Source organism: Calonectris borealis, chromosome 14 (genome assembly GCF_964195595.1).
Source record: "Calonectris borealis chromosome 14, bCalBor7.hap1.2, whole genome shotgun sequence".
Taxonomy (NCBI): Eukaryota; Metazoa; Chordata; class Aves; order Procellariiformes; family Procellariidae; genus Calonectris; species Calonectris borealis.
Genome location: NC_134325.1, coordinates 5139912 through 5153776, shown reverse-complemented (window position 1 = coordinate 5153776; position 13865 = coordinate 5139912). Strand labels below are relative to the sequence as shown.

General features: G+C 40.6%; 1 protein-coding gene across 2 annotated transcripts in view; it reads right to left on the bottom strand.

Annotated features, from left to right (window-relative positions):
• Nucleotides 1-848: 848 nt before the first annotated feature.
• The window catches only part of PTPN5 (protein tyrosine phosphatase non-receptor type 5), a 52806-nt gene continuing 39789 nt past the window's right edge, over nt 849-13865 (bottom strand). The window contains exons 11-13 of one of the 2 annotated variants that reach the window (XM_075163044.1): nt 10278-10438; nt 6480-6593; nt 849-2733 (exon numbers count right to left, since the gene is read on the bottom strand). In XM_075163044.1, the coding sequence (XP_075019145.1) occupies nt 2640-2733; nt 6480-6593; nt 10278-10438 (369 nt within the window). In that variant the 3' untranslated portion in view covers nt 849-2639. The remainder of the gene's footprint in view (nt 2734-6479; nt 6594-10277; nt 10439-13865) is intronic. The other variant, XM_075163043.1, reaches the window with a different exon arrangement.

Here is a 13865-nt window from a genome sequence, read left to right as displayed (position 1 = left end):
TCCTTCAGACCTCAAATTCTATTTAAAAAAACAAGAGAGAGAGGGAGAGGGAGAGAGAAAGAGAGAAAGAGACAGAGAGAAATATGTTAATTACGGTAAGACCAAAGCGTAAGTAGGAGGATTAGCTCCAAATCTGTTAGACAAAATAACGCTTCAAGAGGCATTTGAATATTTTGATCCTGACCAAGTGGCATGCTCCTGCCTGGTGTGAGATGGCAGCAGTGCAGTCCTCATAACCAGACTGTGCAACTAGGCTGACATTTGCTTTGTACTAGTGAATTGATGCAAAGCAGCCTCATTTTATCAGTGACCACTCTCTCAGGACATTCCACATAATGTAGAATGGGAGTGGACAGCAGGGTAGATTTCCTTCATCAGTATAAATCGTTCACTTCTACTCAAGTCAGTGAAGCACTGCCAACTAATACCTGCTCAGGATCTGCGCAAGGACGTCAAAGTCAGTATCTTAGAACCCTTTATACCTTGTTTGCCATAAAGCAATTCTCCTCTAGAAAGTCTCCTTGTACAGGAGGCAACTTATACATTGAACTTCGCTCCTATATGCACACTCCTATCAATCATCAACAAATATTCTTTAGCAGATGCACAGGAAGTTGATGACAGAACAAGTAATTTTATTCACTGAGTCAGTTTTGACACTGAAGGGCACTGAACAGCTGAAAACATCATTTATAGGGAGTTCCACTTACAATGTTATTCAGAACATCAGTGGTGCTTTTGTTATTTCTAAGGAGTGCTTAGATGGAATAGTGTTACCCCTTCAAAAGAATCAGTAGCAATGGGGAAAATACAGCTAGCAAGGTTTACATAAAACTAACAGTCATGTTATGCTCAAAAGCTTAAGTTTATTGCTCTATTTAATGACTACCACCAGTATTTTTAAAAAGAATGCCAGTTCTTCCTGCTAGCTTCTCACTGAAGGAAATATTTTAAATACAGCAATAAAATCAAGTGGTTTAAAGATAACACATTTTGCCACACAGTCATGCAAACCCTGCTGACAGGATTTTACAGGTTCATGGATACAGAATAAACACAAAGGATGTGTACTGAAATACCGGGAAACTTTCCCCACAGTGATGAAGTTGTAGGCATAACATTTCAGGCCCTACACCCTGCACCTACTGACGTCAATGGCAAAACCTCAGTGGGAGCAGGATCAGCCCTTATTGTTCTGAGAGCTGCTTTACCTTCTCCTGATTAGGAAGTGCAGTAAATTCTCAGAATCTCCTGCACTAATAAAAGCAGTGGGTTTTGGTTATTGTTACAAATAAAGAGAAGCAAAAATATTTTTAATAGATCATTACAGCTTCTATTCACAAAACACTCATCTTTCATGTTAAGGGTCCTGTGTACCTCCATTTTTCTCTGCTCAATAAAGCACTTAAACATGTGCTTACCTCTAAGCATTAAACACAAACTACAGTCTTCACAGCCTGACCGAGATCTAAAAAGAAAAGCATGGGCAGCAGTCTGTATTATTGAAAAGGAAGCACTGCTGCCCAGACTAGTGATTAGAATGAGATAATGATTGTCTAAATTTAGTTTGAGGGCAAATGTATCAAAAAGCAGCCAACACGTTCAGACTGATTTTTTTTAAAGCTGCCTCCAGGATTTGCGTTAATTTTAACGAGCACTGGGCACCCGGTCATCCTCAAAGCTTTGAAACAAGTTTAAATTCATAGAATACAAGTGATTTTATTATTATATTTTTAATAAAGATGAATTCAACTCACAAAACTCCTCACCTGATTTCAAACCTCAGATTTCAGGAGAAATTGTATTCGGATTGTGGTCTGACTCCGTAAAAAGAGAAACTACTTGCAAAAATCAAATCTGGTTGCAGACTGAGATGCCAAAATATTGACAAAGAAAAGGTAAAGCATAAAGAATTTATGTTCAGATTAACTTCTACTATTCACATCAGATTCACCCAGCTGTCATGATACTGGGGTACGTTGCTGGTAAGAATTGGAGGTAAGAATTCAACTCACATCTTTGAAATTTTTTTTTCCCCTTAGTTCAGATAACACTGGTGGTGGACTGCTTTAGAAAAAATAAACAAGCAAACATGATGCATGAAACATCATTTCAATGTGAATCTACTTGAATCTTTCAACGCAGAGGCTCAGAAGGTTTACGATATACACAGTATTCGGTAATTTTATATGTAAAAACAATCAGAAAGAGGCAAAAAGTTACTTTCAAGCTTAGTCAACATACGGCACATTTCAGCATGACAATTCAAAAAGTTTCACACTGTATTTGGATATATTAGCAATGATTTTTTAAAAATAGCAAACTGAAGACAGGGTTTTTTTCTGATTTTTTTTCTTGCTTTTGTAACAAATGAAGTTACTGTTCTTATTTACAGTATAAATAAGCCTTTTTTGGTGAAGAGTATGTCCTGTCACATATGTTTAAAACAAGGCGTACCTCAGCTCTTAAATGTCAATGCAAACAAGAGCATGAAAGCAATATCGAAGTAAAATATCTTAGTATATCTTTCTTTCCAGCTAAGACAGCCAGGTTACCATGTGTCTCTTATCAGATCTGAAATATATCTGAATGCAGTCAAAAGTTCTCTTGGGTTTAGCCTTTAGGAATATCATGAACACTTATTCTTCTGCTGCTCTAGAAAGCTGTTTTCCGTACAAGCTCATGACATGATGGACAAATTGATACTGTTCACAAGTCTGGATCATTCCTCCCCTGAAAAGGAAAGAAAAAAAGGGGAGGGAAACAGCAGCCTTATTACATGCAAATAACATATGAGGAAATGGCATAGCTAACATGAAACCGGTGTTACACACAAAAGGTCTATTCCAAAGCTTCCTGAAATGAGTGAAAAGTGCCCACTGATTGCAACCAGCTCACAGTCTGACCTCGACCTCCATTTTGAAAGTCTCTGCTAACCAACGAACAGAAGGCAGTCAGAACAGAAATGGGCTTTACCTTCATTTTTCTTGGCAGAGGCCCTCATCCAGTAAGGCAACACCATCATCATTTACATTGATATTACTGGAGCACCTATACTCCAAGCACCATTTTAAACACCATGAAAAGCAACCCCCCACCCCAAAGCTCTAGACGGATAGATGGGAGCAGGGGAATAAAGAGGGGAAGTAGCTTATCCATGACTTCACAACTGCCCTAGGGACTAAATTCAGGACTATAGAGGGCCAGGCCAGGCCAGCCAACTGATGTAGCACACAACTTTCCCATTCTGGAATGAGGGTTCTTTCTTCCGTGCCATCACACGCCGTGCTTTTGGCAAGTTCACCAGAGAACTAGGGGATGGCCAGCAGGATTTTGGAACAGACAATGGAACTTCAACAAAAGACAACTCAGATTTGTAACTGAATTGACTGCCATGCACACCTTGATCAGTAAAAGACTCCCAGCACAGAAATCTGTTTTGGTTCAGCTTTTGTTTAAGCTTTTGCTGTTTTCTTTAAAACTGCAAACCTGAAAGGAAATGCAAGCAGGAGCAGAAACAGTTTGCTTTTCCATGTATCATTAGCCTGTGTATTTCTGCAAGTAGCATATTAATCAACACATGAGTACTACAGCAGGAGACAGAAATGAACAAAAAGAAGGATAAAGTTGTCCATTTTAAGCAGATTTTACTAACACTTAAAATTCTGCTAAGAGTACCTTAACAACAGTGATATGATGTCCTGATAATCCATTATGAAAATAATTAAACCCCATGGCTCAAATTCACAGAAAGTGTCAGGAGAATTGTGCCAGCACTGGTGCTCATGCACAGATCCCGGGAACACAGTGCCAAAATGAGGCTGAAACAACAAGCGGCGTTGAGGAACATGGGAACCTGTAGGTGGCCAGCGCCAACCAGACTGTGTCAGGGTGAGGAAGAGCATACGTGGTGCATTCCCTCAGAAACCTCCACCGGAAGAAATTAATGAAAAGTTGCTTCCTCTGAGCCAAATAGATAGCTGACTGCTAGCATCTTCCTTGGGGACTGCCTTCTTCCATGGGGTCACAGTATTGTGGGTCACACAGTAACCATACCAGTAAGGGGTAGATGAGTGGGCAAGACAACCTCCTCCTTCAGCCTCTTGCAGTTATTTTGTTACGCGGCTGTTTGAAATAACACTTAACAATGAGCAGGGAAGGGCAGGGACCCATGCTTCAACCTCTCATCCATAAGCAAAGGTGGGAAACACACACTGCGTTTCTAAAGAAACTATTTCCTAGCTGAGCATCTCCTCCCCATCTGCTCTACTTAACACAGGCTCACAGTTGATCTGTTTCTGAGTCCTTCTGTGCTGCACACAGCATTGAAATATATTTCAATGTCAGTTCATGACACACAAGGAACATTAGTCATATCTGGCAATTACTCCCCGTGCAATTCCATTAACAGTGAGGTTGCACCCTGAAGTTGTAGCAACAGAAGCACTAGGGTGGCCATCAAGTTTCAGACTGCAGGAAATTATTTTCATTTTTATCTGGTTCCCTGCTATGTGGTGGCTTCCTCCCCTTCCCACACATGCACACCATGACATGTGCTTGCTGTCCAGACTTTGGCACAGAAAAGAGAAATTATGTTTTCACCCCTATTTGCCACAGAAACCTTTCAAATCTGAGCTGCATTGTGGGAAAGGACAGCAAATATCTCTCAGCACTGTGGGAAGGATGCAGGAATGATCACTTTCTCTCCTTAGTCATATTAGGTTATTTTAGGACCAACTGTTGGCCACTAGTACAAAGCCCAGCGCACACGATTTTTCCAAGGGATCTGTAACAGAATGAAGGGAAAGAAACATTTGTCCCCTTCAACCCCACAGCAACCTCAAAGGCAGTTCTCAGGGCTCATGTCAACCCCTCTACTGGCATGAAGCACTGCGGTGCATTCTTTTATGCATCTACTCTGGCCTGCATCCAACCCTCTTTCCCCAAGTCCCTGGTGACTCCTTTCTATCCACCCTATTTGCTCTAGCCAGTAACCACCAGACAGGAGGAGGAGACAGAGACGGTCTTCCTTCCTTAGCTGCTTGGACACTGTCTCATCCTCTCACGCCGCTTTTGAAGTCGCACGGAGTTTTTGTGGGGGTTTAGTGACAATAATAGTGGATGGCAGCATGACTTCCAAGAGACTACGAGCCCCATTTTTCTCTTCTTGAAGAAACCATACTCTTTTGGAGCAAGGATGGTGATTTGACTGCTTTCCATTTTGAGTATTTTCTCCCATGACATTTAAATGGCCTTTTCCTATCCCACCTCACCCGAGAGATATATGGCAGCTACAGAGGTCCCTGCACGTTTCCTTTTCCTCCACGGCATCCTTTAAGTGTGATCTCCCTTCTTCAGCCTCCGCAAATGACTGCCAGCTCCCCTCTCCCCACAAAGCTAGTATTTTTAATTGGCCTTCTGTATCAAGCACATTTGTAAGCAGGTGTCTTCAACCTTCATTTATATGGCTATTTTCCTGTGTAACATAGATATTTCAGCCAGATATTCCACTGGGCCATGGATAATCAGCACTCACTACTCATATTCTGGTTTTCTTTTCCTCAAGAAGCCTTTCCTTGTCTGGCCTGAAATCCATTGAAATAGCCAAATCTCCAAGCCCCTGCAGGTCCCTGTCTATCAGAGCCTCAGCAGGGCAGCAAGCATTTCATTTTCTGCCTCCCACCGAGCATAATTTCTCCTCGAAATAAAGTTCAGCGTGGGGTTGAGGTTCTTTTTTTTTCCTCAGAAAAATCTTCGGTATGTTTTTCGTGACATCTCTTCCCCTGACTACATTTGTCATTATCATTATAGAGAGCGCTGAGACATGTTTTGATGGCACTTGAAACCAGTGGGAGAGGAAAAATAACATCTCTGGTGCAAAATTCAAGTCTGTTTACTTCATAATCAAACTCAAGGTGGTGTGTTAAGAAATGCTTAACTAGGAACCATTGAATTTCTGGAGATTTTCACAGCTCCTTTCATATGTCTGCAAACACTCCGGACTGTGCATACTCTCCCCCTCCCTGCAAAGCAGCCATGCCCTCCCAACAGTGTTCACAGCTCCAACTATGCAAGGTCAGTTTTCTTTACTGCTCCTGGGAGCAAAGTGCTGATCTGTGGCTCTGAACTTAAGTACAGCAGACCTTTGAGCCTTTGCTTCTGTAAGAACATGAGGCCAACTCCTCAGCTGGTGAAAGGCCATCCCTTGCTGCACTGAACTGTGCAGCTGCACAGCGATGCAGATTTTGACGCCAGCTATGAATCTAGCTCAGTTCTAGGGCTGTTCATTAAGGTTTACTGCTCATAAAATAGGCAAAGATTACAAGTCAGAACTGCTTAGAACAGGAGAACTTCCTTCCAGGAACGTTCTCTCTTGGCCTCCTTTTGCCTTTGTTCCTCCCCTGTTCCCATTTGTTTCTCCTTAAGTAAAGGGAAAGATTACCTTTTTTTTTTTCTGGAAAGGAAACAGGCTTTCTTACCTGTCTAACCGTAACTGGCAGGCTGTTCGCAATATGTCAACTATGCCCTCGCTCTTCAGCTGTTTACAACAGACACTAGTTGCAATAAAGCAGCCAGTCCTCCCGATGCCTGCACTAAGGGAAGGAAAAGCAGAGAGAGGCAATGGAGATGTTAGAATGGCTTCGGATCTTTCTCGTTAAATGAGTGCCATTAAACCAGTAAGCAAACCCCATTATCCCTTTCCTCCCTCCAACCTTCGCCAGGTGGGTGCTTGTGAATATAAAGCTGTAACTAGGAAATGATACTAACTTCAATGGGACAACACAATTAAGTGTGAGCCACTTGCAGCAAAAGGATAGACATTGCACATACAGTGCTAAAAATGGACTGTTGGGTACCATTTGACCCAATATGTCATTGAACCATTGAAAATAAGCCGTTACACAGTATTTCTTAGATAGACTTGCTTTGAAGGCAACCTTTGCTTTGAGATTCTTAATCCTAATAGCTTCTTTGAAAGCTATTTTTATTCACAGGTACAGTAAAAAAAAAAACAACAAACCCCTTGCTTAAATAATTAGAGCTAGCAGCAATATGGTAAGTGTGATGCCATTTGCTGATCAGATCTGCAATCTAGTAATTCTCTGAATTAGTGCAGGATACAACAAATTCACTATTAAAGAAACTTCTTTGTCTTTCCTGAACACCTTTGTATCTGATTCAGTCCTTGCTTAATGACCAGAATTGATTTTATTCTCAAAGGCACAGTGCTATCAAAGCTATGAATTCTTCTTATCACCTAATAAAAAGCTAGCAGCAAAAGCTGACAGCACATCTTATGCATTAAATAATTAAGTGAGCATCCTCAGGAATAATTACTTGACACAACTGCAAGAAATCCTGCTTCCATTTAAATTGCTCTAAAGTCATAATACAAAAACAGTGGCAACAAATGTACAAGCAACAATGGAGTTTGCAGTCACCTGCTGCTTGCAAAGTCCTAATACTGTTTCTTTGACTGTATAGACAGGTTTTTCACTGGGCATTTATGCTCGTTAGGGAAACGGGTACATAGGAATTGTTTTAACTTCTATTACAGAATGATCAAAGCAATTCAGTGGAAGTTTGGGAAATGATCTTACTCACGAAAAACTCAACTCAGTCTTCAAATAATTGTGATGGAGGTACCTACCTGACTTAAAATTTCTGTCCCTGAAACTCTTTGTACCTCATGCCCTGACTTCTATTTTCTTTACTGTATCTAGTTTGTTCATCAACACTTCAAATATTTCAGTGTTTCAGAGGACTTTTTGCTGCATACGGATGTACACCAATGGTTAAAAAAAAAAACCAAAAAACCCCTTTGTCTTCCAATTTCTGCCATAACCAAATAGGCCACAGTCTACTGTTTCCCATCCATAGACCTCAGAGTGTTTCGCAAAGGGCACGAACAACATGCGTTTTTAGATAAAGCAAACAGCACTGAAACAGCACTCGTCCCAGGACAAGCTGCAGGTCTCTCAGTGGCTGAGACAAAGTCATAAACCTTCCAAGACTGCCCAAGAGTGGTGCATTATCCACAGGACCTTAACAAGACTGCTAGCCTGCCTTTAACATGAAGCTGCTTTTAAGAATAGGGCCACAAAAATGATCAGAGGGATGGAACACCTCTCCTGTGAGGACAGGCTGAGAGAGTTGGGGTTATTCAGCCTGGAGAAGAGAAGGCTCCAGGGAGACCTTATTGCAGCCTTTCAATACTTAAAGGGGGCTTGTAAGAAAGATGGGGACAGACTTTTTAGTAGGGCCTGTAGCAATAGGACAGGGGATAATGGTTTTAAACTAAAAGAGGGTAAATTCAGACTACATATAAGGAGGAAATGTTTTACGATGAGGGTTGCCCAGAGAGGTGGTAGATGCCCCATCCCTGGAAACATTCAAGGTCAGGTTGGACGGGGCTCTGAGCAACCTGATCTAGTTGCAGATGTCCCTGCCTACAGCAGGGGGGTCGGACTAGATGACCTTTAAAGGTCCCTTCCAACCCAAACCATTCTATGATTCTATGATTCTAATTCATTATTAGATTTGTATCTATTTTTTCTTAAAGATGCATTACTTTACGTCACTGAAGGCCAAAACCACAGTGATTATGTTCTACTGGGGATCTCCCACAAAGGCCAAAGGAGCTATAGTACTCAGTGTAACACAGGCCTTGGCTAACGGCTTGCTGCATATACCACTCTCAAATAGAGGCAATGTATTAAATTCCTTCTTCAGATAAAATGACTGCAACTGAGAATAATCTGAAAGGGCTCTGGTCCATAGTTATTACATAAAATACTTCATAATCCTATCACCATGTCTCTTGGTAGTTACTTAAAATAAAAACACCCCATTTCCCTCCAAATTATTAACGTGTCATGGGGATGACACCATACAAGAGGACAAAACAAGTATGCAAAGCAAGAGTGACATGGTGACCAGAATCTTTACCTGCAGCAAATACCATAATACTTCAAGGAGCTCTTAAAGAGTCACAGATTTCCAAGGGCAAAGGGGACCTTCTTACAAAGCATTTGTTATTTTTCTCTGAACTCTCCCCAATTTGTCAAAATCTGTTTTAAAACACAGGCAGAAAAACTGGACATATGGCATCATACGAACATTTTACTGGCGATTACTCCATATTTGCTTATAGGTGGATCTTTGACAACACCGGGCTACCAACCATTCATGCCAAGAGTCTCTTTAAAAACATTCCCATTGTATGATAATACCCCATTTACTACGGTTTCTGGATAGCAACCATCTGCCATTTCCTAGAAAATGTTATGCAAAGGTAAAATCCCTTACAAAAATCCCACAGACCAATTTGGCAAGATGTATTTTATTGAAATTATGGAAGATTACCCTGGCAAGATTACTGCATCACTTATCAGGCTTTCCGCTATTTGCCTGGAATAACTGTTTTGAGAACTGACTTGTAGTTTTCAAGTAATTACATTTAACCTTTCTAAACACTGGCAAAACAGGACTTGCTTTTAGACCTCTGGAACTTCTCAGATTTTCCAAGAACTAGAACCTAGCTATACTGAACTTTAATGGTTTAGAGCCTGTGGACCAATTTTTTTAAACACTCTTGGGTGAAAATCATCCAGTAGAGCTGATTTAATAATGGTTAATAGTTGTTGCTTAACACAGTCCCTAGTTAGCAGCGCAAAAGAATGTACTTCATCATGTCTACAAGTGGTAAGTACATCATCCTATTTCTTTCTGAAGACAGAAGAGAAGGATCTATCTTCATCTATTTTTTCTGCTCTGTGATTGATAATTACAATTTCTCATCAGGTTTCAAACCACTGTGAAGATTTTGCTTCTTCCATATAAGAAGTTTTCATCTTTGCCAGGGGCTTTTTACGGATATTTCAGTTTTACTACCAATAGCATACATTTCCTGTCTGTTGATTAGTACTTGCTGCAATCAGTTTTGCCACTGTTTCGTTTGTTTTATGTATTACACTTAAATTATTGTCTTTGGCCTAATTTTTTAAAATCAAAGAAGGAATTTACAAAACAGGGGTTTTTTGTTCTTACTTGTAATTGAGCCACCATCAGCTTCTGTGTTCAGCTCAGTCTGTACCTGAATGCAACACTTAGTAATAGAAAATTATTGTCATTAAACTTTAGAAGTTCCAAGCATATTTCAGAAGCAGTTGGGCAAGATCTCCCCTCATGTCCGATTTATGGCCAGTATGACAGTATCTGCACTATGCCACTGTATGTGAAGAAGCCCTCAGAAGTCAGATACAACATTTATTTACCTGCAATGAACAATCACTGGGGCATTCTTCTCTTCTGCACTCTGCATTGCCTCTTCCACTTCCAGTACTAGCTGTAACAGAGGTGGGGCTTGATCTGGTGTCTTCTGGTCTGGCCAAGACGTGTACCAGTAATGTTTCAGGTTTCTGACTTCTTCTCCTTTCTGCAATCCAGGTAAGGCAAACACCACAAAGTTTTAAAAGAACTTCTGGTTGTAAATTGATATTGAAACCTGGCCTTCCCTTTAAGAATGAGATCAGTAAATCAATGCTAAAGGGAACAGGAGATCCAAATGGCAAGCCACACAACACAGAAATCTGGATTTCAAATATCACGTCTACACTTCAGTAAACTGCCTTAAAAAAAAGAATCCCCCCCCAAGTATGCTGCTCTTTTATGCCAAGAGCTGTGTGCAAAACACTCCAGGCAGTCTGTTCCCTCTTGACAGATTCATTCAGCAAAGCCAGAGCTGTGCTTGTGACATAATTGCTTTCATAATGTATTTGACAGACAGAGAGCCAGGAGCCATATCTCTGTCTCTGATAGCTAGCTAGATAGATGAGGGAGAGAGATGGGAGCTTATTTTTCTATCTCTTCTGACAGACAGACTCCTATCAGTTTCCTGTGAATTCTACTCTTCTCTTAGACATGGTGAGAAATTCAGAGACACTAGGGAAGGTGGGAATTGTATCTAGCTGCAGTCCAGGGCTTTTTGAGACACACAAATTCCAATTCTCTCTCTGTCTCAGCATGGCTATGAATATAGCAAATGGGCTATTACCTTTTCCGAGTGCCAAGTAGCATTGCGTGCTTCTGATTTTCTGTGTTCAAAGTGACATCTGATTTCTAAAGGTGCCAAATAGTAACATGGAGCTCAGGGAACCTTTCAGCCATTACATAAGCCAGCTGGCACAGGGCTAAGCAAATGTCTACAAAAGGTCCGGGAACAGAAGTGTTAGCTTCCACAACCTTCCCTTAAACACATGGCTGGCTGAGTTTAAGAGGGGAGGAAAAAGAGAACAAATTTGTCTCTTTCTAAAGAACCAGGCACAAAAATCTGAAAATAGTTTCTGTCATCTATACTTGTAAGTCCCTATGACTGACCCAGTCAGTCGCTGGATGTCAAAAGTGCTCTGTGATTGTGCCACTTTCCATCCTTCTCTTTGGTTGACAAAGCTTTTGTAGAGCTTCACAGTGAACTAGATTAGGGAAGTGATGTAGTTAAATCTTTTTTCTTTCTCATGCTGGATTAATTTTCAGATGGATTGATCAGTTTCCCCCTTTGGCTTACCACACAGTCACATAAACACTTGTGTGGGCACATGGGAGGTGGCACAAGGGTAGGAACAAGAGACCTGGACAAAGGGAGGCTGGGCTTCATTTAGTTGCTGTTCCAGCTTACACTGGGTTTAAAGTGTTCATTGAAGCACAGCCATAGGAACCTTAAAGGGTACATTTAGCTCAGTTTAAGAAAAGAGAGCCTTACTATCATAGCACAGAGCCTGGCTTTAGGTTATTTACCCTAGTGAGAAGATATTCTGGCTAAGAGAGCATAACTAGTTGTCATGAATAGTACTTGAGCTCACTACAGTAAATCCGATCAAATTTCAACACTGCTCTGAAACATGAACATACACAGTTGCTTTTGAATGTGTGACTATGTGTGAGCCACAGAAGTAATGAACACTGGATTCTTAAGTGGGTTGTGAAAATTATAATAAAAATGTTGTCAATAATACTGAAAGAAAAATAAAAGAGAAAAGTCATCTGAAGAAAAACATGAATCACTACATAAAGTCACTCATTTGACAGAAACAGAAAAGAGCCAAAGTTCTAATGATGAACCCTGGATGTCTTTAGTTTTGTCTACGCTGTTACCAGTTTTATGCTTCTGCTTAGAGAACCCTGACTTCTGTGGTTTTGTACACTCTGCTTTGACTTTAACAAAGTATTTTCTATTGGTGCTTCCTTGAGACTGAGAAGACTTGGGAACACCTAGGAGGAAGTAAGATTTAATTGATGGTTTGAAGTCTACCATCATGTACACTGTAGCTGAGGCTGAGATCATGAATCAGTGGCTAGACACTGGCAGGTTCCTTTGAGAAAGGAAAACAAGCCTTGCTCTATTGCCTAAGCATTTTCCAAATTCCTAAAGCTTGCTAAATCCAGTCCCCTATTCTGAGAAAGTATGACAGTCCACCCTGTAACACATGCAGTAATCATATATTGCTGGTGGTGGTATCATATATTTCTGACCACTTCTGTTTAAGGGAAAACAGGAGTCAATTCTTTAGTTTTCACTACCAAGTCATTTAACATACGTATGGTCCAGAGCTGCTACTGCACTATTGCTATTAAATGACAAATGTGCAGCTCTAGGCAATGGTAACCCAACAAATGGAATCTTTATTTCAGCTCTAGAACTCAGCAGTTCACCTCCTGACATTTGGGGGTGGGAGGAAAGAGACACTGCCCCTCCTAGTACTGAAAACAGAAGTATTGTTTAACTGAAAAACAAACTGGGATGAGCTTAAAGAAAATAATTACAATGATCAAGTCATTTGAATAGGGAAGGAACTACATCCTTGGAGATGTGTATGTCCAATAAAGGCTTTCGTATCATTTGTGATAGGAAAGCACTTGTCTTTCTTGGCTATGATTGGGAAAAATGTGTGGTATCTATACTTCTTTCCTTATGACTTTGCTGTACTCTGCTACCCTAGCTATTCTCTTTTTCTTTCTGCTAGTGCCTGAACATACTGGATATGCCAGCCCTGACAAATAAACTGGCTTTCAGTTTGCTGGTTGTTGTTTTTTTTTTTTTCCCCCTGTGGTATCCACAGTTATATATACAGAAAAGATATATTCGTATCTGACACTAAATTCTGAAGCTCCTTCTCTAACACGGAGAGCTTCACCTGAGGAAGAACTGAGCAGGAACAAGAGAATTTGGGAAAGCATTGAGAGGTTGCTGTTGGAAAAAAACATTCTGCAGGGATGAGTATTAGCTTGAAAGGTACTTGTGAGATGGGAGTACAGCTTACTACGCTTGAAGCGTTGTACATAAGCTCTTCAGGACTGTTTCTTTGTTTTGTGCAACACCTGTTAAAATGAGATTGTTTTTTGGATACGCTACTGCAATACTGATATTAACAGCCACTCCCTTGCAATTCCCATCTGAAAATGGAACTGGCTGTTACCTTCTGGAAAAGAATTTGAATGATCCTTCCCCTGGGAGAGAACTCCTTCCAAAAATACAGAGGGAATTTTTTTTTTTGGGGGGGGGGGGGGAAGGAGGGAGGTGGGCAGGCAGGGAAGACCATTTCAACATAAATCTCTAAAGTTAATGTCAAGCTGAAAAAAAAATTTGCAATATTCACTAATATTAAAATGCTGTATTTAATAATGTAAAACAATTATGAAAAACTCTTCTGGCAGACAGTGTAGTTTTTTATTGAGGAAATTTTGTTTTGTCACCATAACTAAAAAGTGACTGGTTCTGTTAGATATCAGCATTCCAGCAGAATTAATCTGTGTTTGATTCTTGCTGCTGCAAGAAGTGTTTTGGATAAACTGTGTTTAAGACCTGT